This window comes from Tigriopus californicus, chromosome 4, assembly GCF_007210705.1.
Source record: "Tigriopus californicus strain San Diego chromosome 4, Tcal_SD_v2.1, whole genome shotgun sequence".
NCBI classification, from domain to species: Eukaryota; Metazoa; Arthropoda; class Copepoda; order Harpacticoida; family Harpacticidae; genus Tigriopus; species Tigriopus californicus.
In genome coordinates, this window is record NC_081443.1 from 1,497,411 (window position 1) to 1,525,408 (window position 27,998).

Here is a 27,998-nt window from a genome sequence, read left to right on the forward strand (position 1 = left end):
GCCACTTTTTTACCACAGACCTCACTGCCATTCCTGGTCCTGTCGAGACTTGAGTCCGTGAAACAACGGTAATAGAAACACATTTCAACCCTGAAGGATGCCATGAAAGATTGGGTCGCCTGGCGGATTCAATCGATTGGATCCCAAAATAGCTTATATTTCTGATAATGATTGGCTTTGAATTAGCGATCACGTGCATTGGAAGCTCTAGTTCCCGTCTTAGAGACAAGGTTCGAGTATTCAAGCATCAATTGGCAGTAGGTCCGGTGCGATTTCTTTTGGGAAATATTCTCACTGATGGACGAAATCGTGGCATGCCCCTCCATCATCATCTTCCTATTTTATCGCCGTCCTCTTGAGGCTTCGACTCGAGTTTGTACATAAAAAGCCATTTATTCTGGTGGCAAACAGTTACGTTTTGGGGAGATGATGCTGGAGAAGTGCTGGTGGTGGCTGTTCGTGGAATTGGTTGAAGATGATCATTGTGTATTGTCTCTTCCCTCTCGGGCATGGGGCTTCAGTGAGGAAATAGCTCTTATTGTTGCCGTTGTTGTTACGATGCCCCGCACACGATTCAATCTCCATTGATCAGATTTCAACGTTGCTTCCAACCTTGGTGGCATCATCCGTGGTTTCATGGGAGATTTGTCTATTTCCGTGAAATGAGAACGAGGAACGCTCATGCACATAGGAGAGTACACACGCTCACGGAGGTGATGACGTGAGGGCAAGATCACCGTACAAGGGTTAGTAGGCCTGCATATTTGAATGCCTCGGATCATTCGGAAAGCACAACGGGCCTTTCTCTTCCACGGAATCTTCAGTCATTTCATTTCCTTCGTTTGACATGAGTTTGTTCCGAGGAATGCATTGATGCAACAAGAAATTGGAAAATTGTCTGTTTCACGCCATTTTCTCTACCGAAATTGAAGTCACGCCCGGATGAGTTGGTGATATGCACCAAGATGGATTAGAAGTGAGTGGGAGGGAAACATGGTGGAAGCTTCAGGGAGTTGCCTTGGGGCGTCAAATTTCGAAGCCATTTCATTTCTTACGGCCTCTGATGGATCGGAAGGGTTTCTTGGCCGGACTTTTCCGAGCTTGAGGTCGCTTCTGACTCTCTTCGTGTTCCTGGATGAGTTTAAACTGTTTCTTTAGCCGTGCCGTGGAATCTTCGGTCACCAAAAGACCCAAGCTCTTCATTTTATCTTTGCATCTCCACATTAGCTGCTCTTTGTCTTTGCGGTTTTTGAAGCTCACTATGATAGGAGCGGCATTGTTGATCCGAGGGCCCTCAGTATAGCGAAACACATCAACGAGTGGGATCTCTCGTATCATACCTAGCTAGAAGAACAATCATACAGTATACGTAGATGAGGCATGGTGTTGCATGTAGATGTCAATTTTCAGATAGTACGTATGTCTGTTGCTGTACTACAGTATATAAAAGAAGGGCTTTCCATTCATCTAACCTCGTCTTTAAAAAGTTTCTTAATTCGGAGTTCCAAGACGTCCCTTTGGAAATCGGGATCGTCGTCCATTTCTTCCTCGATCCAGTCAGGTTCCATTCCATGGAAGACGATGGTAAAAGGCCCTGTTTGGAGAAACTCCATCCTTTCCTCAAAAGTAAACCGGTTTGGGTCGTCCTAGTTCACAAATAGATAATCAAGATTGTTCGTGTTATCAATTTCATCTGCAACAAGGTTTCTCACTTCGGGTTCTGCCTCTTCGGTCTTTCTCGACTTTGCTTCCTTTTCCATGGCAATAACTTTCATGAAAATCGTGTCCATGTTCTGAATTTCTTTCCGGTACAACTCGAGAGCTCGTTGCTTCAGTGCAATATCGCTCTTGACTTCGTTCACTATCGATTGAAGGTGTTCAGCGATTGAATCGAAGCTCTTGCTCTTGTCAATTGAGAACAAAACCCGCCTTTCAACAGCAATTCCTGCTAGCGGGTTCTCATCCTCCATGTCTAGATCCAGTTCCTCCGTGGGCTCAGATTGAGGTTTCGGCTTCAACCTCAACTTTCTGGGGCTCTTCTTCGGGCTTTTGAGCCGACTTTGAGGCCCAAGGTCCACGTCAAGATCCTTCAATGAAGAGCTTGAATTCACCTTGGAGCGACGGAAGCTCATGACTAGAAGATATCAATGCAGATAGTAGCGAAGTCAGTCCGATTGTGACAAGTGAAGTTGATGGGACTTCACGCCTTTGCTTTCATTGGCTTTCTCAAGTTTGATCGTTAGAGCTCGTCGTTGCAACGCCTTTGTTTGGCAGGAGGTTCCTTTCAAAACCTCTGGCGTGCTTCTTTTATTCAAGGTTTTTTTCCGAACCAACTTCAGAGTTCGAATCAAGATCTGAATGCTTCGTCATAAAAAGTGTGTGTCTTCTATCGCCACCAAGGGAACTTCATAAGGCGATGATTTGAGTAGACATTTGATTCACTCTGCGGAACGTCAAGTTCGGAGAGAGAATAATGTGAAACGTTCTAGCCTATACATATTAGCTGCCAAGGAGCTGCCTCAATGGAATTGGTACTGAGGAGGAGAGCTATGGACTGATGGATGTCACCACTTTGATTAGGTACATGCTTCTGGTTTGCCGACTTGAATGGACTCGAATTGGAGCGGGAAATGACTGGACACATCCGTTTACTGGACTGTAGGAGGCCCTCAGATTTTACTTGGAAACTAGTGCACTTGCATAGTAGATAGAGTACGAACTTGTGACCAACTCAAGCGCCTCAGTGAAGCTGAGGTTACCCGCTTCCGAATTCAAATTAACTGGACTCAGGAAAATGTTACTTCCTCATCCAGGACTAACTGGTCTTTCCTCTTCTCACCTCAATCATCTTCCGCTCTTGTACTAGTATGTGAACAATTGAAAATATGGTTCAGAACCGTCTCTTTTTAAACTAACGGCGACATTTTTTGGAGGCACTGGAATCGAGAGAAATCCTCTTAATGGCTGTTTCTCCCACTGTCTAACTCGGTGAGTTTCCAGATTGGGAGCGACTTGTGAGAATTGACACACATTCCTCGTTCTCGAGATCGATGGTAATCTCAGAAGATGATGAACAACATCACCACCACCACCACCACCACCACCACCGAGAAAAGAAGCTCGACTCCAAATTGCTCGGAACCTCATTAGCTCGTCTTGTCTCATGCCTCTGCTTTTCTCAAATTCTATTTACCATGCATAGGAATCATTTATCTAGAGCAATTGAATTCGACACTTGCAGGCGTTGTTCGTTTTTGAGCTTGAAAATAGACGAAGTAAGAAGCGAAATTTTGGATGTTAAGATCGTTATCGCAGCTAGTTTTCCACCCTCTGGGGGTGCGGAAGCGAAAATAGCTGATTTATTTGAGGCTTGATAAGATCTAGATGCTCTATTTTCCCTGGTTTATTTATCAGCGTACCTCGTGATGGCTGTAAATATGTTCAAAAGCATCCATCCTTCTTCATGATGCCCTAGTTTTTTTTTTACCAACAGGGTCGTGACTACTTCGATTTCTAATCAATAAAACATTGACACTCGTGTCAAGACAGATTTAAAACAATTCGACCCACGGTATCGTTTATAAAATTCCATTTAACTTCCTGCATCTGACACAAATGGGTTTACAATACTTGTCAGAATCATGACCACTGCGTATATGAAGTTGCGGTTTCTGGCCTAGTTATCACCCTGGGATGGTCCTCTTGGTGAATCGTGGAAATGGATTGAACATCCGACCATTAACGCTTTGATTGATGACTGACCCATACCTGACGCATCACATCAATCCCAGCCGTCGCCACTTTCCATCTCAGGGAGACCTAGATTTGGACATTACTTGAAATACTCCCCCTCCCGCTCCCTGAGAACGAAAGGAAAACAAACTAAGAATCTGTGCCAATAATTTCTCGTGGCGGCTTTGCCCGATTCCATTCATCTTGTCTTCCGCTCTTTGAGAGATCCCTACTCTCGATTATCGCCAGCACCATTGGTATCACCGGTATTACGTACGTCGAGAGTAGAGAGTGGTACTGGTACATTCAGTAACATCAGGAGAGCTCGACAGACAACCATTAGTAACTGTACCAATCTAGTACACACAGGAACCAATGGTAATGGTGGTGGAGGTAGCGATGGTGCCAACACTTGGTCAGTGCCTTCACGATCTTCCCAAAATCCTCCTGTGTCTCAACTCTCCAAAGCACAGATTTAAATCCCAATCAAAAGACCATGAGACGCTAAATATTTCGACAGGACCTAGTTTGATCCTAAGGTGAATCTTCGAATTCACACGCATCCATTGAAAGTGAAAAAAGGTCGGTGTTTGTTCAAGTACAAACAGCCAAACCAAGCTTGGCCAATGGATAGAATAACGTCAACAACAATAGCTAATAGTTGAAGGGGAAAGTTTCTAACCGCAAACAAGACACCTCTTATTTCGAAGACAGCATTTAGCATGTCCTGTTAATATTTCAGAAGCAGATCAGAGTTTTAAAAAATGAAATTATCAACGGCTCCCCAATTGACATACTTCAAATCTGTGAGGTTGCACTTGGAGAGGATGGTAACGATTATTACGGGAAACCATATGCTGTTGCTACATATGAAATGAAACGACGGTTGGAGAGTTCGGTTGGAAGGTATGTTGTCGACAGTGTTTTGCAGGGAGGACCCTATGACAAATAATGAAGCGAGTCTTTTCTCGCCCAAATGTATGTCGAAAAGATTCCCGGGTCAATAGTTGATTTAGAATGTGAGTACCAATGTGCTCCAGTTTCTGGGATATCCGGACAAATAGATTCCAACGTCATGGGATGATATCTGCATTGTCCGGGGGATCTAGTTCGCTTCATTGCATTCTGAACGGCTGTCAAGGCAGCCATTGGTGGGCGCTTTCATCATAATTCAAAGAGCAATTGTTGCTTTTCAAACCTTTGGAACAATTGAATTGAAGCACACAACCCTTTGAGGAGATCGGTGTGCAATATGTTATCGTGTGTATCACCTTAGGGGGCAACAAGTAGCTTTTCAGACCCCCAGACGGTTTCGTTATGGAATGTGAGAAATGCGAAATGTGCATCTATCAAGTGGTTCATGCCATCATGTACATCGGATGTTACATTAACTTGAATCTGAATCACATTAAGCACGCTTTCTAATGGAAAAAAATTCAAGTCATTTTTCCCTAAGACATCACGTGGGTGCAGATTAATTAAGGTGGGATGATGTTTGCATTATTTGTGGAGTCAGGCCTTAAATGTGCATCCAAGACCATAAGAAATTAAGAAGGTGTCAAAGAATCCATAAACAAACACCATGCCTCGACATGATGGAAGGAAAGTTTTACGATACTCAAATGACGCGTTGAGCACATTTCTCACCAAAGACAACCGTTGGTTTTCTTGATAGCCCAGAGGGAATAAATTGTCACACTTGATTGTAGAGTATTGCCTAATAGTTGATTTACCTTGGGGGCCAGCCATGTTTGATTAATCCAAACCTGAACGAGTGTAAACGCATTCGATTTCCGAGGGTTTTCCTGAAAATCTCAGAAAGAGCGAAACCTTCAACGGAAGTTAACGATTCACGAGGCGAGGAACTCGTATAAAGGAATATCAGACCTTAAAAGTGAGAGTTGAAAATTGAAGAGAGGTAAGAGAGAGAGAGCACGATATTGTGAAGAAGCTCGTTGAATGATTTAGCATGCAAAGGAATTGAACTTTTTTGGATTCTCATGCCTGTTTTTGTCTGACTATTCGACTCAGCTGATTGGGAAAATGGCGAAACATAAACAGGTGGTTGGGGGGAATTGGAGAGGAGATTGAAAGCTCTATGAATTTATATGTCCAAAGAGAAATGACTTCTCAATGGGCTTTTATTCTATTGCCAACTCTCTCAGTGCTTCAGTGCTTCGACACACTTTCTCACTCGTTGCCAGCCTCGCAATTTATGGGTTATTTTTTCTTCTTTGCAGATCTGCCACTTACAATGCCGTCAGCGGAGATTGCCGAATCTCGGACATGGACCGCCATACTGTGGCCAGCACTGGAGACTTTGTCGAATCCGTGGACGACCAATATCTCGAAAGTAACTGTGTCGATGATCCCGTCAAGTTGTGCGACTTCCAGCTTTTGGAGAACCGAATTATGAAGACCGTTGACTCTGTTTATCAAGTAAGTTGGGCGCAAACAGGGTGACCGAGTTCAGCTAATTATCCTTAACTAAGAAGCAACGCAAGTGATCAAATTTCCTTGAATCAAGAGGTAACCCAATTAATCGACTTTTTGATGAGGGTAAATAGCATGCGAAGGAGCTCTTATCCTCTACAAACCCCTTGCACGCTCTCGATCTGGATCACTCTCCGTGCGAGATTAGTGTATGAGTGCGGTTTGCCAACATTTGCATAGTAAACCAACGTGAGAACTTTCTCAGGGCAACGGTGCAGAAGGCAACTCAATTGTTGCTCGGGAGGGAAGAAGTGAAACTTTCCTTATCTATTTGGAGACCTAGGGTGTCATCATTCCCTTTTGATTCCCTTTTGGGGGTGGTCCGGACCTACAAACGAAATCTTACAAGTTTGATTTGAATAGTCAGACTTGGTAGCTTCGCGCAAATTTTAGCTGAATATTTGTAAAGAGATTATCTGGAGTCTTGGAAGTATGTCATCTCTCTTTGAGAAGGAAATGTATCCGCATGACTCGGCCACATTCAAATGAAGCAACGCAGCGAGGTAATGAGGCCAATTAAATCTCAAGGTGAAATACGTTGCCAAGCTCAAAACTCATGTGATACTTTTATTTGCCCCGGTTTGACGAAATTGCAGCGACTGAGAGCTCAGAAAAAAAGATGTCATAATTCGTAGAAAATTTCGAATGATTATTTGTTCGCCCGTTGGCTTTTATCAACACGAAGGAAAGGTCCATAACTCATGCCTTCGTTAAGCTACTAAAGGCGACTCCTGACTTGATTTATCATGTCTTCCGATGTTAAAGCCATCCAACCAAACCGGGTTTTATGGCCGTGGTCGTTGGCTTGTTCTGAGAATCGACCACAATTTACAAGATACCGTTTCATCCACAATAAAAACGTTGACAAACGATTTGACATTGATAGCCATTTTCAGAACGTGCACTTAATTTGCAACTCAATTACATACACCTCTTTCTCATCAAAACTGTAATCACCGTGCTGTTATTTCGTCTTCTTAGGATGTGCCAACAATGGAGGCTTGCCGTGATTTGTGTCTGACTGCCCCTTATCGATGCCATTCCTTCGATTATGGAGACACTGGAGAGCGTGTGTGCCGTCTGTCCCATCACACCTCCACTACATTGACCCAGATCCAGGTAAGTTTGATCATCAAAGTGTTGTGGATGCTTCATCGTCCCCAAATTGGAATTTTGGTATGTCGTCATCTAAGCACTCGAGCCGTGAAATTGGCCATTCTTGTGGAACTAATGAAGGCGCTTGTCGGCAATTTGAGAAAAGGGATGGTCAAGACAAACATTGTTGATGTCCTATCCATTGGTTGGATGATCGACAGTTTGGGAATGAGGCACAAATAAACGGCTAGCCAAAACACATATTTCTATCCTCGATTTCTCACAATTCCCATCACTGAAAGAGAGCTTGAAGAATGTGCGGGGTTTCTTTGAAAAACAAGTCATCGCCATTGCTAGATGGCGAGGGAGAAGAAATTTTAATCGCCTCATTATCCAGTCTTTAAGAGAAAACAATGGACAAACTCCATCACTTTCGCTTCGAGAAATCTACAATTTGCGTTGATCTTTATCTTGTTGCAGGAGCCTTTCTTAATCATCGAGGATGTGGTGGGGACCTACGAGCTGAGCTCTTGCTATAATGTGACCATCAATTGTCGAGCTGCTGATATGATTGCCACCGTTCGCACCAACAAAATCTTCAACGGCAAGATTTACGCCAAAGACAATCCCAACAGTTGTGTGGTGGATGTGGAAAATGGCATCGAGTTCTCCATCAAGATGGCCTACAACGATATCGAGTGCAATGTGAAGAGGAAAGCTCAAGGCGTGTATTCCAACGAGGTTATCATCCAGCATCATGACTCCATCGTCACCTCTGCCGATCTTGGACTCGCCCTGAATTGCCAGTACGACCTGTCAAATCGAACCATTATCAATGACTTTGATCTCTCCATCGAAGGCGAGATCGAGCCATCCATGTTTGAGGAAGCCGTGGTGGAATCTCCCAATGTCCTGATGAAGATCACCAAACGAGGCGGTGCCGATATTGATTCCGCCCAGGTCGGCGACCCCTTGGAGCTTCGTTTTGAAATCTTTGATGAGAAATCCCCCTACGAGATCTTTGTTCGCGACTTGATTGCCAAGGATGGAAATGACCAGAACCAAATCGTGCTCTTGGACTCCGAGGGATGTCCCGCTGAAGGTCAGATCATGGGACCCTTGATCAAGGACGAGACCAACCCCAAGATCCTGATCGCCAATTTTGATGCCTTCAAATTCCCCACCAGTCAAGTGGTTCAATTCAGAGCGCACGTCACTCCTTGCATGCCCACGTGTGAGCCGGTTGAATGTGTGTACAGTGACTACTATGGCGGAGACAACACCAAAGTTACCTCTTACGGCCGGAAACGACGCTCGTTCCTGGAGGAGTACATGCACACTAAGAAGAAGCGATCCATCTCCGAGGCCTCTGGTAAAGATCTCCTCGTCACTCAAGCGTTTGTGGTGGTAGACAAGTTCAACCGTTCTCCCAAAGCCGGAAAACCAACTTCCACTTCGGCCACCCCTGCCATCCCCACTTCTGCCAAGGATAAACCGACCATATTCCAACCCTTGCCCACTTCTTCCAATGACATGTCCTTTGGTCAGGACACTTCTGCACCCAGCTCCTCATTCCGTTCCACTCCGTCCTCGTCACGGGAACCGGTCCTTAGTGAAGCTACCGAGATCTGCTTGAATGCCGCCGGGATCGTGATTGCCCTGTGTCTGTTCCTCCTCGCTCAATTGGTGATTATGTTCAGCGTGGCTCATTATTGGCAAAAGCGAAGGAAACTGAAGAAGGAGCAAGAATCCGTCCAGAAGATGTTCAATCCTTACACAGCCAGACGATGATGATCCTGGCGCCATTGCTTTGTAGCCATATTCGTAGCCTCTTCAGGGACGCCACTAAGCGATCCCATTTCTCAGTGTGACCTTAGCCGCTTGGACTTGGCGGCACGAGGGCATTCTTAACGCATTCTCAGCAGCAACCCCTTTCGGCATTTCATTCCCCCCCCAACTGCCCCCTTTAACCCTTCTTTTGCTCATGGTTCTTACCAGGTTTCTTTCAATCCAATTGGTTCCATCGATGACCAAGTTTATCATCATTATTATTATCACCATCATGATCATGACCATCATCATCATCATCATGATCATCTCCGTTCATTGTGTATTGGCTTGGCCGAAGGAGTCCCTCTCTCACCCAGATTCCAAGGTTTTCGGCGTTGAGCTTGGATGCGTTCTGTGGGAAACCGACGGCGAAGACATCGAGTGGAGAGATCACCTGAGAAGAAAATCGTCCATTTTTACGCTTGGGAGTGATGTTCCGTGATGGCAATTGTTGTTAAAGGCCACAGAACCGAAGCTTTGAACTAGAGCAAATTGGCTACTCTTCGTTCTCCGTTTAACACGAGCGCCTTTGGCGCGCTTCCTTCAATCAATCCTACCCCATCCAATGTAAAAGTCTGTCAGTTCATATCCCAATTAAGCAAGTACCACTTCTCACCATATGATAGTGATCATTTTGCCACTGCTTGAGAATCGATACCAAAGTCGCCTTCCCCTCTTTTCGTGATCTGTGATCGATCTAGGTTAGCAAAAAAATATGGTTCTTCACCTCTGTTTGATCTTCAGTTTGGCTCGGTCTTTTCTTTCGAAGGAAAAAATTCGTTGATGGGAGTCTCTTCGTGTTAACGATATTGGTTTTATTAGTTTTTCCCCTCTTTCTCGATGATCAGGTTTCTTCAAGGATTCGCAAATCTAGGTGAACTTTTTCCCCACAAACCCTACCATTGGTTGCGTGTGATTCCCGTTTTGCGAGAAGAGTTTGTCAGGAGTTTAAGTACGAACGTAATTAGTGTTGTTGAATGTCGAGACCAATCACAACGGTCGGTAAAGTGTACCTTTGAACTGTTAGAGTGGAAAGCCCTTTGAATTTTGGGACGATCCTGGTCTAATAGTGTGTGTGTGTGTGTGTTGTGTGAGCGTATTAGATTTGTTAATTATTTCCCTGCATTATGTGAATGTTCCATGTTGAAATAAATCTGATGATAATGTTTAAAATGAAACTTTCCCGCTCTTGTCTCGATTTATTACTTCGAATTCCTGGTTATTAGAAACTTCCCTTTGTGTGAGCATAGGGTGTTAGTGCAAACGTATTATCTGTAAAATATGAATCTACCATTATGAAACCATCTTTCATCTGACCTGACTTTTGGTAGATATGGCTGATGTTTAACATAAAGTGTTAGTTAGCTGAGAGCAAAAATATGATTGACAAGCTCTTGATTGTGTTTATGTCTTTATTGAATTAGTGGTTTAACTCCTGCACCTCAACACCCTTAACTATTTTTTCGTTGGGCCTCATGACTAACTTGGCACTAAGGCCACGCCATGCAGAAATGTTTACTCTCTCAAGACATTTGATTACCAAAGCACTTAGATTCAGATTTTATAATTTACAACAATTGCAAACATAAGTAATTACGTTTAATATAAAAAAACTGTTTTGGACATATTTTTGTTGCTTTAAAGTTTTCTATTATTACACGTGACTTTTTGAAATCTTAGGAACCTTTTTTGTGTAGTATTATATCTGATACCTTTATTTCGCTTTCTCAATCGAAAATGGTTAATGTCATCAGCCAATATTTTTTTTTGCCTTCGGGTGCAACGGTCGGAAGGTTTGATAAACGTTATTCTTCACCGATTAGTTGGCGGTGCTCATTTTTAAGTTTGTGGCAAAATGTTAAAAGGTTTAGATAGAAACTTTTAGGGTTATGAATATCGTGTTAGGTTAGCTTGGGTTAGGTTAGGTAAGGTTAGCGGAAAATAACGTTTACCGGAAGGTTGGTCCTCGCCCTCCCAGCGAATCCAACCATCATATTTTTGTCATGTCCGATACGAGATTGGCTTTCTCTCGGCGATTAGCGTTGAAAGGTTACCTTTGGCGAAATGTCCAGGAGAGGAATCGAACGAGGGACCTTTTTCACACAAGGTAACCGACCGTACTTTTCGTTACGGCACGTCTCAAAACCACATGGATTTGTCCTTGGGATCTTAATGTCATTTCTCTCTTGTCGACGCGCGGTTCACCATTCATTGCACCCTAAAGATGAAATTCATCTGACGTGTGGCATAATTGTCAATTACGCTTGATAAAGGGAAAGTAATGTTGCTGGAAAAGATTTGAAAATGCCTCTTTTTGTAATGTTTGAGTGGCCAACCGGTGTAATGGACGGAACCATGCCGAGGTTATGAAAAGAGGTTGCGTTTGGTTTAGTCAATTTTGTTCCGTCTATTTTAACCACGCTTGACTAAAAAAATAAAACCGAGTAAGGTTAACCAACATGAAAGTTGATTACTCATTGATTTGGCTTGTCAAAAGGGACGTTAACCTACCTTCATAAGACATGAATAAGGTTATATTCATTGAAATAAACCATTGAGGGTATTTCATAATATCCTTCCGGCATCATTGCTTCTGTTAAGGATAGGTCAGTTTCATGATGACAATGACTACCATTATGCTGGGCTAAAACTGGGGATAATGGGCAATGACGAGAAGTATTTCCAATCTCAAATCTTGAGTCGTGAACCACTGGAATATAGACGGGGAGACTAGGGGCGCTAGGATGGAGGATTCACATTTTGGGAGCCAATCAAATGAGGTGGACGGCAGGTGTCTGCAATTCAGCTTGATCGAACAACTGGATCAAAAGTCATGACTTGTCACACTGCCGTACAAAACCAGGCCGAGAATGAATGAATTAGCCTTTCTCTAGTCGTGAATCACCACAAGAGGGCTAATTCACTCAATAGGTGTAGAGTTATGTGGTGAGCTTTGAATGCGCATAGCTGTTGACTCAGAGACGCTTGGAAGAAAAGTTGCTGTAACCTGAAGCCCGTCTTATTGGACGAAGAACGCTAAGCACTGGCCCTATTCGGCAATGTCCATCCTCGACCCAATCATACCCAACCTATGGCCAATGGTTCGTGATTGAGGCCAGCCCAGTTGGGCCCAGAAAATCCCCATTCGGCTTTCGACCCATCCCTAGCTCTCATCAGCTGCCTTCGTGCTCAACGAGGGCATAGTGGCGCCCTCTAGCAGGATCGGTTTCGTTCTCAACTCTAAATCGCGGAACTTGAAAACCTCGAGATTCTCTTGTTCACTTCATTGACCCGCCGTTCAGCTCCTCATCTGCTCCGCCGCCTCCATTTTGAGCGGGTTTTTCGCTTGTGAATACCGGGTGCGAGGCCATGGCCCAGGCCAATGCCGCTGGAGGCCCTTCGTCCGCGTCCACTTCCGTGGCTTCGACCGAGAGCCCGTTTCAACGGGCCAATCCTTACAATGTGCATTTGCCGTATGCCGTGGAAGCCGAAGCCGACCGCTATTTAGCCGAGATTAAAGGACGCCTAAAAGCGGCTGTTCAGAGCGACCGCATCACGGATCAAGCCATTCCGGCCGTGGTCAATCTGCATAAGTACATCATTTTGTACGGCTTGAGATTCAGCCTGGACGACCACGTGCTCCTCATCAAGATCTGTTTCCAGGTAATGATCATGTCCCGTCCAAGGGATGGGTTTTTAAGTTTTGAACTTGAAGTGGGCTTAAGGCGGGCGGGCCTTGTTGTCCTGGACTGATGTTTTGCCCCTCCCTCCCCTGTGTGTTATTGTATTGGCGTTCTTGTTGTGGACAGGTGTTGCTCTTGCGGGATTTGAGTCCTTTGGATGTGGAGAACGTGGCCAAGATTCTGAACACGCTTTTGAAGAAGACCTACTTGATTCACCGGAGTCAACTGACCTTGCCCTGGCGTCCGCTCTTCGATCTCTACTATTATTGGGAGGAATCCGCTTTGGCCACCCGCGGTCTCGTCAAGGCCAACAGCACTTTGAAGAACACCTTGAACAGCCTGCTCACCTACACTCGGTAAGCTTGAATCTCGGCATTGACCATTGCCCTCACGGGGCTGATTTGGAATTCCCTTGTTCTCGTTTTGGTTCGGATTGATCTCTCAGTGGTTACTATTCGGAAGAAGCCACCGAGGAGATGCTGCAAGAATGGAAGCCCATGTTGTGTCCCCACGACACGTCCATGGTTCCAGCTATGAAATATTTCAAGCTCTTCCTCCCCACGAAACGGAACTATCCGCCGGAGCGCACCTATCACTTGTGGCTGGACGAGTTCCTCACGTTGTGGAAAGCCTATTCCAACAGTCCTAGTTGGGAAGTGGATCTCTTTGGATTGCTTTCCCGCTTGAGCTTCTCGAACATTGGTCGTCTGGATTGGACGCCGCACGCCAACTTCATCTTCACCCGCATTATGAACGCGCTCAACATTCCCGTCACGTTCGCGTCCACCGGCGTGAAATTGCCTTTCGGTTTGTCCAGCACGTCTTCGTACAATTCCATAGCGCGCTGGTTGGTCTCGGCCATTGACGGGGGCGATGGGCGGATCTTGCGCTTCTTAGACCGCCTGTTTTTGGCCATTGAGTCGTACTTCTACCCGGTGAACCTGACCTCAGCCTCGGATAGCTTGCACTCGTTCATCTTTTGCATTTGCGATTACTTCTGCAATCGGGTGCACAATGAGCGCTACAACCGGAAGTGGGAGTGCAAAGTGGAGCCGTCCAAACGTCTGACCGACGAGGACATCACTCACTTTGTGCGCTCCATCAAGCCCATTGCCTTTCATATTTTATTCAGTAATTACGACGGGGAGCGGCGCACCATTTTCCGGATCTTGTCGCTCCTGGCCCCGGATTTGATCATCCCGCCTTTGCTTGAGAAGCTTCAACACGCCACGGAGACTCTGACGGAGCCGCATCGGTTCACGGCGTGCATCGGAACCATTTCAGCCGTGGCCCGCTCCTTGGTCGAGAACTACCCGGAAGAGGTCATCGGCATTCTGACCAGCCTGCTGCCCGGCTTGGATGTGAACGACATCGAAAAATGTGCCGACAACTTCATTCTGATGTCGGATACGCTCGAAATGATATGGTTGGTGGATTTTTCCCGCCCCGAATCCCGCAATAGCCATTGCAAGCTGACCGACACGGAAGCCAAGACCTTGGCGCAGACGTCGTTGCTCGAGGATTTTGCCCTCCAATTCACCGACAAGTGTCTCACCTTGATTGAGAACACGTCCCGTCTTCAAACTCGCCACGAAATCGATGTCATGGAAGAGGATCTCAACGACGAGGAGCTGGCTGTGGATTGTGCCGTGGCCGATACCTTCAGTAAGATGCTGTGGAAGGCCTCGCCCGAGATCTTTGAGTTGGTGTTCAATCGTGTCAAACGCTACATCCAGAACCGAATCATGGAAGCGTACGTCTCCGGATCCATACTAGCGGGAATGTGCAAGAGCCTGGTGTCCGTGCAGCCGGTCAAGGCGTTGCAGTTCTTCGTCCCTCACTTGTGCCAACGCATCGAGATTGCCTTGAGTGAGCGGGTTGCCTCCAATAAGTCGGATCAGGAGCTTCAGTTTTCCTTACTTTTACTGTCCGAAGTAATCTCAATCCGATCAGTGAACAACTACTTTGCCGGTGGTGAATATCTTCTCATCCACATCCAAAGACTGTGCGAAGTCTTGGACAAGGTCATACGCCTTCAGCACAAGGAGGAGTACGAATTGGCCTTTTCTATTCTGCAGAACATCCTGTTCACTCTGGTCCACATTCGCATCATAGAATATCCCACCACGTTCAACGTGCCCAAATGGGATCGGGAAACGTATGCTTGGGCCAAGTGTGGAGATTTGAAGACCATGAAGATCCAATGGTACATCCCATCCAATGCCGTTTTAGCCACGGCACAGACCCTAGTGGATAAATATTTGGCCGTGCCTGTAGATGAACTTACTCTATACATCACGAAGAAGAAAGATCTTGAGAAAGAGGACGTGCTGCGAAATTTGCGAATGATCTTCAAACTGCTCCAAGGGTGCACTGAGATCTTGGACGAGATTGGGACCGACAAGCCCCGATCATGTGTGTCGAAAAACATGGAGGATCTCAGCCACCTCAAACTGACCTTTCGAGGCAGGAAAGTTCGAGTCGTGGTGTCTGAGGTAAGTAATCGACACTTTTATGTGCCATGTGCGTAAGTCATGAGCATGTGCTTCATTTCCAATATTCTCTTTTCTAGCTAATTCACGAGTTGTTGCACTTCTTGCTCAAGGAGAATCCACATGACACGGAATCTTTGAGTTGCATCACCAATCTGTATGATACCCTATTATTCTCGTTCGGTTTGGATGAGGACGAAATCTATGAGCATATGGAGGAGCACCGTACATTGAAGAATCACCGAGAAAATCCCTTGGTGAGATCCAAGAAGCACTTGGAGTCCATCCTTATCGAGAGGATACTGATCCAACACGAGTCCCACTTGTGGTTGAAGAGCATGGTTGTGGAGGAGAACATTCCTCCCGTGGTTTTGCTAGATCTCCTCGAATTGAGCATTTCCATGTACAGTGACGTGAGGAGCTACTCTCAAGACATTCTCTACAAGATTCTGACCCGTGTGCCGAAGTTCTCGCACCAAGTGATCCTGCCCCGACTCCTGGAATGTCTTCAAGATCGTCCGAACATCACTCATCAGATGTTTAAAGGGGCCTTGTATCTGATAGCCAACGACAAATTGGTGTTCTTTCATAACTGGGCCATTGCGGCCAAGATCTACCCTGCCCTCATTGAGGCTAGTCACTCCGACAAACCCTCTATAGTGGAGCTTCTCAAGGACATTTCCACCAAGATTAATCGCTACTACAACGAGTTCGCCCTCTACTCCCTCCCGATTAGGAGTCCACGGGCCAGTGCCGAGCTTCTAGAACTGCTTAACAGTAATCGAAAACTAGACCAGGAAATGGAAACCGATCACGAGATCTGCTCCGACTTTCTGGCCCTCGAAAAATGCCTGCCCCAAATATTGGCCCGCTCGGACATCCATTGGCGGCAAAGACAAATGGCCACAGGGCTGGCACTCCTTCCCCTGGTCCCTGGTCACCTACCATCCGCTCCAATGGTAGAGATGTGGCTCCAAGCCTTGATTTCCGATGATCGAGTGATCCGCAATATGGCGTTCCTGGCTCTGGAATCGATCTTGAAGATCGCCAAAATCAAACGAAAGCGAACTTTCCAGTCGATAGACAATCCGGAGAAGACTCTACCGGGCGTGCGAAAAGACAATGAGTTCTTACAATTCCGCTGGATGAAATCGGGGGAACAACAAGTCTATTGGGACAAACCGTTCCTCGTGAAGGGCAACCAGGGATTCTATCAATGGCCGAAGCCGGTCAAGATGCGCCTGCCTGATGATTCCCTTCCCAACGAGCCGAATCACGTCCACGCGCTGTTCTTGCAGTCCTTCTCTAGTACGGACTATGTGAGCAAGTACATCCAATTCAACAAGATTGAGCACAAGAAGGGCGAGGACACGTTCAGCTCGGACAAGGCACTGTTCTTGAGTAACCTCTTCGAGAACTATGGGGACTCGTTCATGGAGGTCTTTATACCCCATGTCAAAGAATTGGCCGTAAGTGCCGAAGATAGTCACCAGAGGGTGGCATCTGAGCTAATCTATGGCATGATTCGGGGATCGCGTTTCTGGACCTTCGAGAAAGCCCGCAAAGTCGAAGCCGAGCTGAAGCCTCTCCTCAAGGCCGTTTTGGGTAATATTACCACGGAGACCGTCTGCGATTGGGAGTTGTGCATCAATGGGTCGTCCTCGCGATCTGATTCGAACCGCATTCAATGGTTCTACGAGGTCTTGGTGGATCAGAGCAGTACCCAAGGGAAAGGTGCCTTCTTAGAAGCCACCCACCTGAAGTTGTTGAACAAGTCACTGTCCTTGAACTGGAAGCTCAGACTCTTGTACCAAGAAGCATTTGAAAGTGCAAAGAAACTCATCGACCATCCTTACAACAAGGTGCGGGTCCAGACATCTTACCTATTGGCCACCCTTTTGTCCATGGATAGTTCTTATGGCAATGAAGGCTGGTCCATGGGCCAAGGCTTCCCGAGCAAGGCCAGTCTAGTTCAAGAGGTTCTTCCCAAGCTCAACTTGAACGTGGCCAATCCTCAATTTGAAGAGAACAACATCATCGCCAATGGCAATGGTCACACCGAGGGACAGGTCAACAATATTGGAGGAGGCAACATGGACGTGGATATGGACGAGGATGACGAGATGGAAACCCAATCCGACCGGATTCTCCAAACCGTGTCCCAGTTCTTGTGCTTCTACATCCAGAGTACGTCGTCATCGGTGACGGAGGAGCTCTTCGAGTTCCTGCCGTTCCTTTGCCAGTTTTTGGGCACCGAGTCCAATAAGAAGGCCAGCCAGACTTGCTTGAAAGCGTTGTGCTTCCTGAGTGTGTCCACCATTCCCACCAAGGTCCTGCCAAAGATTTTCGAGGTCATGAAGAAGATCTCGCATTCGCCTTCGCGCAAGGCCAAAATGTCCATGTTGGAGTATCTCCAGACCTTTCTTTTTACCAACTTCATGTCACTATGTGACCAGGAGAGTTTTCAGGAACTCACCGAAGAGCTCATCGTTCATCTGATGTCCGACGACGCAGTGCAAGTACGACAAAAGGCCGCCAGGGTCTTGGGAGGCCTGATCCATTGCCATTTCTTCGAGGACAAGGCTCAACTCCGTTTGATCCGGGAGTTCCGCTCTAAAATTCGTGCCAAAATGCAACGCAAACGAGGAGGACCCAAGCCCAAGATCAAGTTCGTTCGTGATCCCTCGGGAGACAAGACCAAACTAGCCGAATTTCATAGCGGCATCCTCGGTCTTTGTGCATTCGTGGAAGCTTATCCCTATGATGTTCCAAAGTTCATGCCCGATATTCTGATCGAGTTGGAGAAGCATCTGAATGACCAACAACCCATACCCAAGACCATCAAGAAGACCATGCAGGATTTCAAAAGGACCCATCAAGATAATTGGTCTGAACACAAGTTGAAATTCACCGAGGATCAATTAACGTCACTCACGAATCTGCTCGTCTCGCCCAATTATTATGCATAATTGTGGAATGACCGAACGAGGTGAAGATGAACCCGAAATAAATATATGAAACGAGACACAACGCTTCTCTTTTGTAGGAGTGAAAGTATTCTAAAAATCTGAATAACGACACGATCAATAGTAAGTTTTTGAAATCACACAACGATCAAACGGGGCTTGTTCACGTACTCTTCGGCTTGTCGCCGAAGCAAGGCCAGAACACCGCAAATGGCGGCCAACCAAAACCCCAGGTAAATCCACGTCCCTTGATCCGCCCAATCGCCACCACTGAAGGCCGTTAGGAGCAACATGCCCAAGCTCAAAATGAGACAAACGGGTAATAGGGCGTGCAATGGAGTGTACGTGGTAAGTGGTTCAATTGCGTCAGGAGCACCTGAAAAGACATATGAAATAAAATGAATAAAATGAGTCATTTCCGCAATTTACTTCGGGTTGATCTCGAACCTGGATTAAATTGATGCCGACCGAGGAAGAGATCGATGGCGTCTTGACGGAATCCGTCGAAAAAGTTGTTCTTAATGTAGCGGTTTACCGTGACCTTCAGGTCGTTCAGCATGCCCGGAACGGTCCGCTTGCCGGTACGGGTAAAATCCGTCTTTAAGGCACCCGTTCCGGCATATTGAATGGACAGGATGTCACCTATGTCAGCCATGACGTTATTGAAGATGTCTATGAAATGAGGGAAGCTCTGAATGGGCTCGCCTTCGCCCAAAACGCCCATTTTCATCAGCACTAACTGAATGTTCTCACGGAAAATCAGAGACTGAACGACATTGGTTCGATCCAAGCAATCAATGCAGTTGGTGCGAAACACTCCAATTTGCCTCGAAAGTACGCCTCCGGAGGTGGTTTGGTAAAAATGCGACTGTTGAAGTAGTTGAGGGCTCAAATCGCGAACTAGATTGAACAGCTTGTCCCAATTCATGGTGGGACATTCCGCATGGAAATCAAAGGCCACGTATTGCACATTGGCCAAGTTGGCCGTCTCGTGCACGGACTTGACGTGACGCTGCAAGTCCCCTTCAGCCTTGTGCTGGTCCACCAAATTGAGCATAACCTGTCCTCCGTACAAAGCCTGTTGTTCCAAAAAATGCTTTTTAAACGCATCCACGTGCTTCTTTTCAGCCTCCAGCTTTGGCGTAGGTTTCCGATCCTTCACATTGGGTAACTGGGTCCAAAACAGCGGGATGGACCCGCGGGTTTGGACATAACTGGACCAGGATTCACAATGCTCCACAATCTGCTCGGATTCAACAAAATTGGCACATTGGCCCCATTCGTCGCAGCCCCGCCGGAAATACCGCACTCCAGCTCGACGATTGGATCGCCGAGCGATCATGGCCCATCGGAAGTATTTCCCATTTAGGCTGCATTTCCGAATGTATATCACCCCATGGAGTATGGGCACACAATACTGAAGGAAAGGCTCGCCCAAGGCCAGAAATCGTTTGAGCAGCCAGTGGTTCCATACGAATCGGGAATCACATTTGCTATGCAGGGATATCACAGAAGGAATCAAGCCGTTTGGGCCCAAAGTCGCTCGTCTTTGCGAGCTATGGGACAAATCCATGGAATACGAGAAGTAGAACTCGGGCGTGGACAGGACTTGTTCGACCATGGACAAGTACGCGGAATTGGCCTCCAATTGGGCACTGGATAGATGATTAGTGCTCTTGGCAAAGGCGAGGATCTCGGCCGAAACCATGCGGTACACGCCATGATTTTCCGGGGTGATCTCGCCGATCTGAGGGAACAGTGAGTGCAAAGCTTTTCAGTCTAAATCTCGAAAGGGTATTCTCGTATTCTCGGCGGAGAACGGGGATTGAACATGTTACGTACGGTTAAAGGGTTTACGTATTGATAGATTAGGTTGGCTGACCTTGTCTCTCCCTCGAGCAATGAGGAGATGAAGCCCCGAGGGCAGTTCGAGAATTCCCAAGAGACCCGCTATGGATTTGCGCTCGGTAAAATTCAATCGCTCCACTTGACTGGCAATCGCCTTGATTTCGAGCTCATGGGTGACTCTAAAACTCATCCAAACATAGAAATTATGGCAACCCTGGCAGGGATTAAGCTATTAATCTTCACCCCAGAGTTGTTAGTGCTCATCTTTAAATTTGGGGCCATAGAGTTTATGGGTAAGTAATAGCGTCCTAGTTTAGGTTAGGTAATTTGAGCAACTAATCATTGGCGCCGCCCGTCCTGTACACTAAAGGTTATCAACTGTATTCACGTGGAATTGTATCGTTATTACCTGTCGATAAACAGGGCTTCTTTCCGATTTTCACTTGTGGACTCGATCATGAATTTTTCTTGTGAGACATTGAGGATCAGGTCTGAATATAAGATATTCATCTTTCACCCTCTTGTCTTGGTGGAGCTGTGTATGTCTCAAAGACTACATTGTTTATCAGCACTTGGATATTTCGGGCGTAGACCTAACACAATATGTTATGATATCATATTAATGCATCTGTTATCTGATGCTATGTTGTGCCTTCTGCATTTTAACGGAATGTCAACCTAAATTGTTGTGTTGTCAAATTTGAGGAAAGGCAACACCCATACAAAAAGTCATTACATTCATATCACAAATCTGGTGTTTGGCTTGGCTCTTTGGACTTTTTGTACTCAAAGTACATGCTGTGAATTCACATGTCATGTTTCAGCTCAATCTTGATCCAACATATGATGTGTAATATTTCAGTTTTTCTCATGACCCTAATGCTTTCTCCCTTCATCTATTTACCTAAACCCTTGTTCCAAAGAAAAGCTCATTCCAAAATGGAACACCAATCACTGTCAGTTTGTCCCACCAGACCTTAGTCAAATCCGTGGACCATTTTTCTCCCGGAACTTCATGTTCTCATCCACCTATCTTAAGAGATTGGATTGGATTCATTATCCCACCCTCTTCATGATTAGCTCCAATCTTCGCCAGAAGCACCATGACCAATTATTCTCGGGTTCCCATTCTCCTATTCATGTTGAACCTCTTGGGTTCTGATCCGGACAAATGCTTGACTCGGGCTGATTTGGCGGTCCGAGTCCAATATGGGGGTCAAAAGAGCCAAGAAGAGAACGTGGAATCCATCCTCCAAAGGGATGTCTACGAGCAAGTGATCTCGGGCAATTCGAGTATGGACACGGTCACCATTGAGTTTAAATTGGTGAGTGGACGTGAGTGGGATGATTACTTTTTGGGGCCCTGAGGTCGTAGGAGGCCTGTGATTGAAATATGAAAAGATGGTTATGACTGAGCACTAACATCCAAGAATCATCTTGAGATGTAGAGTTTGTAGACCCCCATCATCATGTGAATTTTGCGCATTGCTGCACTGGTTCAAGGGTTAACATTTTAAAATGTATGCATGCAATGGCTTGAAATGACTTGGGAAGTAAAGTATAACACTGGCTAGAACCTATTGCCAGGAATGTGATACATTTGCAATTACATTCCCAGGTGATTGTGATTAGTTACATTTTCCTTATTGCATTGGATGCCCATGTAATTCGAATCAATTACATTTTACAAGCAATTGGCAAAATCTAACGATTGCCAAAATCGATGTTTGACTTTCAATTTTGACCGTGTTTAGCACCTCAAAAGTTTAACTTTCCACAAACATTGCAATTGAAAGTTAAAAATACCGAAATACCAGTTTTACTGCTAACCATCCGCATGGCCAAATATGTACAAATTACAATGCATATTTAACAATCTCAAACTAACGAGAATATGCGGTCGCTCTTAACGATATCCTTTTGATGTAGCCTGATGGCACCATTGTGACTCAATTGACCGATTTTCGAATGCAATCTCAGCTGGTAAGAGTGTTCCTTTTGGGGGAAGAGGACCTGGGTGAGCCCCGGTCACAGGTAAGGCACCCGCCTGCAAGGCCGAAATGTTCGAGATCGCAAATATGATAACAAATCGATCGTCCTTGAACAGGCTTTCTGTTTCGTGTCTGCATTCACGGGGGATATGATCCCACCTGAGGCTGTGATGAAACTTCGTCAGAAGAACCCATGGACGATCCGAGTGGCGGATGAAGATCGAGGCCAGGTTGATCAGGAATCGCCTTTGATTCTCGATTCCAGCGCCATTCGCCAGTCAGCCGTGTCCTCACATCTGCCTTCGTTCTGCAAGTAAGAACTTCACTTTGGTCGGTTTCGATTGGAGCTTAGAATGGGTATACTCAAATGGAACATGTCATTCCCAGAGATGCCAAGTCTGCCACTTTTTCATCCGAGCAAGAGCTGTTCAATATCCTGGATTCGGTCAACGGACCCGATTTCAGTTCCATAAGCAAACCTGCCATAGAGGACCACGTGTCTTTGTCGCGATGTCATGTTCTTCCACAAACATCAAAGAACCCTTGTCTTTGTAACTTGAAGATTTGCTTTGATTGGTAAGCATTTGTACTCAATGGCCGACCCCTCCAAGCGGATGCGGGCGTAGAAAGTGTGGTGAATAATGTTCCAAGAAATATTGCTTGATCATGTTTGAACCAACCAAAGCTGGAATTTAATTCAAGACGTAAGCCCAGTTCAAGAAGTTGCGACAATGACTATTCAAAAAAGGGGTAACCAGTTTCTCACCAGTTCGGCTTTTACAATTCTTTTGTTCCGTAGCGGATTGAACCGGTCTCCAATGAAATGCCAAACGGAATTCGCCTGGAGGCTGCATTGTCTTTACGTTGCCCCATTTATTTAGTTTTCTCAACTCTCTATATTCTTTCTATTTCAAAGGTATCCGTGCACATTGAAATACTGCAAGAATAGCGAAGGCGAAGGCGAACACCGATGTGGCATTAGAACCTGCCGAAAATGCACAAATTTCTTCTTCCCCGTCAAGTCCAAAAATTCCTGCCTTTGGGATCCGAAATAGTGCATTCATAAACAATCTCGAGAGCTTTGATCTTTTCCACCCTTCCTCCCCGCAATCCTCACCCCATCCAATATTTCTAAAGAACTTGGAAGAAGCCAATAAAACTATCACTAAATAGACAGTTTCTAATGCACCAAGTTAAAGCCATTCTTGGTTCTTTATTCTCTTTACTCTCGTATAAACACATTCACCGGTACATTTCATACAGTTTGAGCGTGTCGTTGCAACGATGATGCACCGTCACTCTGACCTAATTCGATTTGAACCACGTGGTCTCCACTCGTTCCTCCCGGATTCTGAGACACGTTTTGTTCCAAAGCCTCGATATACGAAGGCGGCTGACTATTATCATCATCATCATCGTCCTCGTCCCCATTCCCGTTCTCAGTCAGTCGATAAGGTGGGGATGGTTCGCTACCACTTGCATTGCTGGAACTTGAACTCGGTTTCACCACGTCTTCGTAGGCAGGAGGTGTGTCATTCTGAGCAGATGCCGAAGGGGTCCTTCGAGATGAGCTCAAGTGGCGGATGTGATCGATCAATATTTGGCGGGCAAACCTCTCGTGACCCGGGGAGTCATTGTCCTATAAGCAAAATGAAGATGAAGTAGTTTTATAAAATCTGGCATCTTCCAAGAAACAAACCATTGGCTTGGTTTCGACGTTCGTTCGTTTTCTAAGCAATTCAATCCAAGATCTTACTTGAGACAACATACGTTTTTAACTTCCAGAAGCATCTGATGACTAAGAAACGGAATAGAAGTGTTGTACCTATTGCGAGTAAATGGACAAGAGCCAAGGTAAGTGGTTGAAACTTCCAGAACTCAAGTGTCGCCTTAGAATCATACCGTCCCAGTGAAATTCAGAGCGACTGAAATGGTCAAAATGTGCCGCAGGCCATCTGGGAGGAGACTGTAGCCATTCTTATGTGTTGTGCTGTTATGCACGAGGCCTTTTGGCTTCAATCACGTTTGGAAGCTCGTGGGTTACGTAATGAATGAGCTTTAGTCCGTAAAAAGAACTGTGGCACAATTCATGCATGAGATGGTTGAAGAGGAAAAGAATAGGCCAGCAATCGCCACCAGCTAATTCGATCAAAAGTGTGGCCAAAGTATGTTAAGTTTGAAATGCCTTTAACAATCTCTTGTGATTAACTGACACTTGGAGACAATCGGGAAGGCTTTTCACCTTGATTGGACGAATTGTGGCTAAAATGAAAATGATATGAATCAAACTGGACCTGGTATTTGATTAACCTCCCCGGTTATCTCTGCTCATTGCGCAATCAACGTATCGTTTGTTGAACTGGTTATTTGCTTTGCAACCAGGAAAAAGAACGATTTGTTTGATGGCCACCCGGACAGTCAACCATCCTTTCTGACCTTGGCACTTTGACTAGTAAGCCCTTTCAGACCCGGAATTTACGCCCAATTGACGTAACGTCCCCTCGTTAAATGAACAAAATTTCAGCTCACATTTTGCATGCAAACGTGCCACCAACTAAGGATTGGAATGAGTGGATTTAGGGAAATGAGGCGATCAAATTAGAAAATGGGTGCAAGACTTGTGCAAAAATTTATGAGGCCAATTTGTTGCGTAGCCATTCTTGAACTTGAAAGGATATTCCTGACCAGCTTCTCCTTCAAGACAGTGTATTCAATTTATCAAGAACGGTATGCGTAATGCATGTTACTTCACGATTATTTTGCTCATGATTCATTTTTCCAAATAGATCTTAAATAGTCAAAAAATTGCCTCCATACTGAAAGTTTAGTTTACCTTCCATGTGTTGCTCAAAGTTCAACCGAACCGGAGCAATTGAATTTGCACATTCGTCAGACAAATGATTGTTTCTTGAACCTCAGTGAATTTCAAAGACCTGGTCGACAACCTCAATAGGAATCCAACCTCAAAGGGTTGCCAATTTTCTGCCACGAATCAATTAACCATTGAGAAGTCTCGCTTTTTTTTCCAACCATTACAAGAACCGTTTTTTTGCGAGGGTCCATCAGTCAAAAAGCCAAACGTCTTGACAATGATTTCAGCTGTTTCTTTCAAATCTGGTTTGTTGAGCACATGTAAAAAAAATTCGTTATTTGAAATGGAATCCAAATAGAACATCTCGGCACGGATTTTTTTACCAAAGCCCTATTATTAAAAGTAGCAAACCGAAAGAAGACCCAAAGATTGCAATCTTCCTTTGTCTTTACTTTTTAACTTTCACCACATCTCCCGGGTTCTCTAGGCCAGGTTTTGAGCCCAAATTTAGCCATGTTCATTTACCTGGCAAACACTTTTGATCGTTCAATTGCCAGTTTTGAATGAGATGAATGGTTCAAGGTGTACAAAATTTTCGCTTTGGTTCGAGATCCATATCTCTAGAAGACTGATAAGATCTGGGTCACATTGCAAAGCTTTATTATTGCTATGTGAATTGACCCTTGATTATCAACGATTTGTCGCAAAAATTCCCAGTCACAACTGGTTTGAATCACGTGGCAGCAAACGACATCAACTTCTTCTTAACGCCGTATAAACAGTTAAGTCAACTTTAGATATCAATTACCTTTGAAGTTTGCTTTGATAAGAGACGTTATAAAGCACTGAGAAGGGAAAGAAACTTGACGGAATAAAGCAATCGTTTGAAGAGCTCATTGTCCATCATCAAAACGAGTAATCAGATAAGGTTGGCTTTTATGCATCCGTTCGGGTCAGCTGTGCGTTTTAACGATCCGCCAACGCAAGCACCTAGGTGCACGTAGGGGATAAATTTGGCTTTAAAGTGAACCTTTTTTGAATTCATCATCCCTCTTCTACAGAGATGACATTCAAAAGCTTTGGTTGGTTCTTAGTTTGACAAATCGTTCATTGACTGAGGATTCTATTGCTAACAGTTGTCCCGTTGAAGTCTTAAAATACTTATGCTCGTTGAACACGTGACGCTTATGCAAATTTTGAACATGCAAAAATGTTTCGATTAGTGTTCGTCAATATTTCTTATTAGTATGTAGTATGGGCATTGACTTTCATGGCTCTCAAAACTATGATATCTAGATTTTTCAGTTTCCCGATCACAACATCCAAAATACGAAGAATCTCGAAAAAAATTATGGTCGTCGCCCACTCGCTGAAGTTTCGTAAAAAGTTGAAAGCAAAGTCCAAACTTTCTCCCAAATCGAAATTTGAAAACTGATCGCTTTGGTTGAGAGGGCCCTCGTACATGCGCTAAGACATGTGCCTGTTTAGTTTCTCGTGGTCGTTGCCATTTGTTCGTTTCTTGTTATTTCTGCTCCATCACTCGAGTCGAGTGTGGAGTTATCCTACGGTAAGTTTGTTCCCTCAGTGGCTAAAAGCTTCTTAGCCAATGGTTGAACACTGAATAGTCTGTGATTGAGGGCAACAACTGTGTTTTCGTGAAAGATGATTTGAACACTTGGGATCCTCTTCGAATTGCCGAGCTCGTGATATTTGAGTTGGTGGTCTCTCCATTCTTTTCATTGCAGCATTTAAGTAGTCTCGCTCTAATCACATCCTGCCAACCCCGCGGAATTGGATGCCCAGCACTTTTCCGTCCATCATTAAAATGTTGTTGTCTTACGTAAACAACTTCAGTGCCAAAATGGCATCGAATCAATGAAGTGAAGCCTGGATACCAACATTTTCGCTCACACCACAGCTGACTCGAGATCTACGTACAGTATTGTCTCTATGCATTGCAGGGTGGGTGGTTGGCAACTCGGACTAGTGACTGGTCTCTTTGAAGGAGTTTTCATGACGTCACTCTGTCTATGCCCATTAGCTTTGTCAGTTGGGAGGTTTCCTATTGGTAAAAGTTCTTTGAAGAAAGTCGTGTGATTGTACTTACCACAAGGAGTTGTCTCCGGTTCTTGATACAGGTCGACATTGCAACTAGCATTAAGATTAAAACGATCCCACCCAAGACACTGAAATGTAGAAGAGCACACTAAGTGAGGATCGATACGAGAGTGGTGAGACGTTGCGCCCTTCAACTTTAATGACAAGGACAAGCCGTAATAAATGTGTCAATCCAAGAAGGCATTGTGCTGTTTCTTGGCGTTTGAGCACATTGGTCACGACTTTGGTTCTTATTACCCGTACCCAATGACTGACAAACTTCTGGAGGAATATTGGTAGTGATATCGGATGGACTGCTCTCGGTCGGCTTTTTGCTTGGTCTCGAACAGCTTCCGGGAAGCCTTCTCGTCATAATTGATATTACTAAGCATGTTCCCAAAGTCGCCTTTGGTTCTTAATTCACTGATTTTGTCCTCGGAAATCACTCCTTTGCATGCGGGTGGTAACGACACTGTCCGATGCAACACTGTCCACAAAAGACATATTTTCACCAAGGTGTCCGGAGGGGCTGTTGTGGAGGTCACTGAATGAAATGCATCCAACGTACTGGACACGCCCAAACTGCTATTGGGTGGTGGTGTGATATTGGCACTCATATTTGTTCCAAGTTGATGCACATTCAACCAAGTAATGATGTTCGGGATAATTTTCATTCGTTTGGTTTTTTTTTTGAAGCCAGATCCGATTCGCCAAAAGTCTTGCTTTTGCTCGAAACAGAATCTCTGCTTGTTTTCTTACACTTAAACGCGGGCTCTGTTCAGGATCTTAGAATAACGATGAAGTTTTTGGATGGTCCAACTTCTTCTACAACCTGAATGAGACTGAGTTTGGCAGGCAACAACGACCGAAATAACCCCTAGTCCGTTGTCTTCCCGCCCGCTTCAATCCCATCCAACGTAAATGTTCATGTACGTGTGTGCGTGAGTGTGAGTGTGTGG

General features: G+C 45.2%; 6 protein-coding genes across 8 annotated transcripts in view; 3 read left to right on the forward strand and 3 right to left on the reverse strand.

Moving 5' to 3' along the window:
• LOC131879656 (uncharacterized) overlaps window positions 1-9,336 on the forward strand; it is a 13,066-nt gene extending 3,730 nt beyond the window's left edge. Inside the window, exons 3-5 of the mRNA XM_059226019.1 lie at window positions 5,973-6,171; window positions 7,207-7,344; window positions 7,801-9,336. Coding sequence (XP_059082002.1) covers window positions 5,973-6,171; window positions 7,207-7,344; window positions 7,801-9,111 — 1,648 coding nt within the window. The 3' untranslated portion in view covers window positions 9,112-9,336. The remainder of the gene's footprint in view (window positions 1-5,972; window positions 6,172-7,206; window positions 7,345-7,800) is intronic.
• On the reverse strand, window positions 137-6,127 carry LOC131879659 (uncharacterized). Of its 2 annotated transcripts, none has more exons than XM_059226022.1 (4): window positions 5,986-6,127; window positions 1,713-2,134; window positions 1,473-1,646; window positions 137-1,344 (listed from the first exon to the last, which is right to left on the reverse strand). In XM_059226022.1, the coding sequence occupies exons 2-4, from the start codon at window positions 2,130-2,132 to the stop codon at window positions 1,045-1,047; spliced, it is 894 nt and encodes a 297-aa protein (XP_059082005.1). In that variant the 5' UTR covers window positions 2,133-2,134; window positions 5,986-6,127; the 3' UTR covers window positions 137-1,044. The 2 variants fall into 2 exon arrangements, with proteins under 2 accessions (XP_059082005.1, XP_059082004.1); XM_059226021.1 differs by lacking the exon at window positions 5,986-6,127 and adding an exon at window positions 5,466-5,496.
• A 3,060-nt stretch (window positions 9,337-12,396) lies between the features above and the next one.
• Window positions 12,397-18,350, forward strand: LOC131879655 (proteasome activator complex subunit 4B-like). The gene is made up of 4 exons (XM_059226018.1): window positions 12,397-12,813; window positions 12,960-13,189; window positions 13,279-15,328; window positions 15,406-18,350. The coding sequence occupies exons 1-4, from the start codon at window positions 12,520-12,522 to the stop codon at window positions 18,292-18,294; spliced, it is 5,463 nt and encodes a 1,820-aa protein (XP_059082001.1). The 5' UTR covers window positions 12,397-12,519; the 3' UTR covers window positions 18,295-18,350.
• An 8-nt stretch (window positions 18,351-18,358) lies between these two features.
• Window positions 18,359-20,808, reverse strand: LOC131879657 (phosphatidylinositol-3-phosphatase SAC1-like). Its single transcript, XM_059226020.1, has 4 exons — window positions 20,549-20,808; window positions 20,174-20,318; window positions 18,739-20,038; window positions 18,359-18,667 (listed from the first exon to the last, which is right to left on the reverse strand). The coding sequence occupies exons 1-4, from the start codon at window positions 20,647-20,649 to the stop codon at window positions 18,429-18,431; spliced, it is 1,785 nt and encodes a 594-aa protein (XP_059082003.1). The 5' UTR covers window positions 20,650-20,808; the 3' UTR covers window positions 18,359-18,428.
• On the forward strand, window positions 20,393-23,322 carry LOC131879660 (out at first protein homolog). Its single transcript, XM_059226023.1, has 6 exons — window positions 20,393-20,432; window positions 21,220-21,464; window positions 22,069-22,173; window positions 22,247-22,443; window positions 22,518-22,706; window positions 23,047-23,322. The coding sequence occupies exons 1-6, from the start codon at window positions 20,429-20,431 to the stop codon at window positions 23,183-23,185; spliced, it is 879 nt and encodes a 292-aa protein (XP_059082006.1). The 5' UTR covers window positions 20,393-20,428; the 3' UTR covers window positions 23,186-23,322.
• LOC131879661 (uncharacterized) lies at window positions 23,303-27,997 on the reverse strand. Of its 2 annotated transcripts, none has more exons than XM_059226026.1 (3): window positions 27,298-27,997; window positions 27,050-27,128; window positions 23,303-23,769 (listed from the first exon to the last, which is right to left on the reverse strand). In XM_059226026.1, exons 1-3 carry the CDS (start codon window positions 27,711-27,713, stop codon window positions 23,386-23,388), a joined length of 879 nt encoding a protein of 292 aa, XP_059082009.1. In that variant the 5' UTR covers window positions 27,714-27,997; the 3' UTR covers window positions 23,303-23,385. The 2 variants fall into 2 exon arrangements, with proteins under 2 accessions (XP_059082009.1, XP_059082010.1); XM_059226027.1 differs by having other exon boundaries at window positions 27,304-27,994.
• Window position 27,998: the final 1 nt, after the last annotated feature.

What these genes read in the sequence shown, in the direction of transcription:
- LOC131879660 (XM_059226023.1), top strand. An exon ending in TGGGTGAGCCCCGGTCACAG is followed by an intron (nt 22,174 to 22,246) that starts GTAAGGCACCCG and finishes GTCCTTGAACAG; the next exon opens with GCTTTCTGTTTCGTGTCTGC. An exon ending in CATCTGCCTTCGTTCTGCAA is followed by an intron (nt 22,444 to 22,517) that starts GTAAGAACTTCA and finishes TGTCATTCCCAG; the next exon opens with AGATGCCAAGTCTGCCACTT.
- LOC131879657 (XM_059226020.1), bottom strand. Translation starts at nt 20,649, where the DNA reads ATGAATATCTTATATTCAGACCTGATCCTCAATGTCTCACAAGAAAAA. An exon ending in TTGCTCGAGGGAGAGACAAG is followed by an intron (nt 20,039 to 20,173) that starts GTCAGCCAACCT and finishes CTGTTCCCTCAG; the next exon opens with ATCGGCGAGATCACCCCGGA. An exon ending in TCGGCATCAATTTAATCCAG is followed by an intron (nt 18,668 to 18,738) that starts GTTCGAGATCAA and finishes ATGTCTTTTCAG; the next exon opens with GTGCTCCTGACGCAATTGAA.
- LOC131879661 (XM_059226026.1), bottom strand. Translation starts at nt 27,713, where the DNA reads ATGAAAATTATCCCGAACATCATTACTTGGTTGAATGTGCATCAACTT. An exon ending in TTGTCAGTCATTGGGTACGG is followed by an intron (nt 27,129 to 27,297) that starts GTAATAAGAACC and finishes TCTACATTTCAG; the next exon opens with TGTCTTGGGTGGGATCGTTT. An exon ending in ACCGGAGACAACTCCTTGTG is followed by an intron (nt 23,770 to 27,049) that starts GTAAGTACAATC and finishes TTTTGCTTATAG; the next exon opens with GACAATGACTCCCCGGGTCA.
- LOC131879655 (XM_059226018.1), top strand. Translation starts at nt 12,520, where the DNA reads ATGGCCCAGGCCAATGCCGCTGGAGGCCCTTCGTCCGCGTCCACTTCC. An exon ending in AGCCTGCTCACCTACACTCG is followed by an intron (nt 13,190 to 13,278) that starts GTAAGCTTGAAT and finishes TTGATCTCTCAG; the next exon opens with TGGTTACTATTCGGAAGAAG. An exon ending in TTCGAGTCGTGGTGTCTGAG is followed by an intron (nt 15,329 to 15,405) that starts GTAAGTAATCGA and finishes TCTCTTTTCTAG; the next exon opens with CTAATTCACGAGTTGTTGCA.
- LOC131879659 (XM_059226021.1), bottom strand. An exon ending in CCGAAGAGGCAGAACCCGAA is followed by an intron (nt 1,647 to 1,712) that starts GTGAGAAACCTT and finishes TTTGTGAACTAG; the next exon opens with GACGACCCAAACCGGTTTAC. An exon ending in AGAAACTTTTTAAAGACGAG is followed by an intron (nt 1,345 to 1,472) that starts GTTAGATGAATG and finishes TTGTTCTTCTAG; the next exon opens with CTAGGTATGATACGAGAGAT.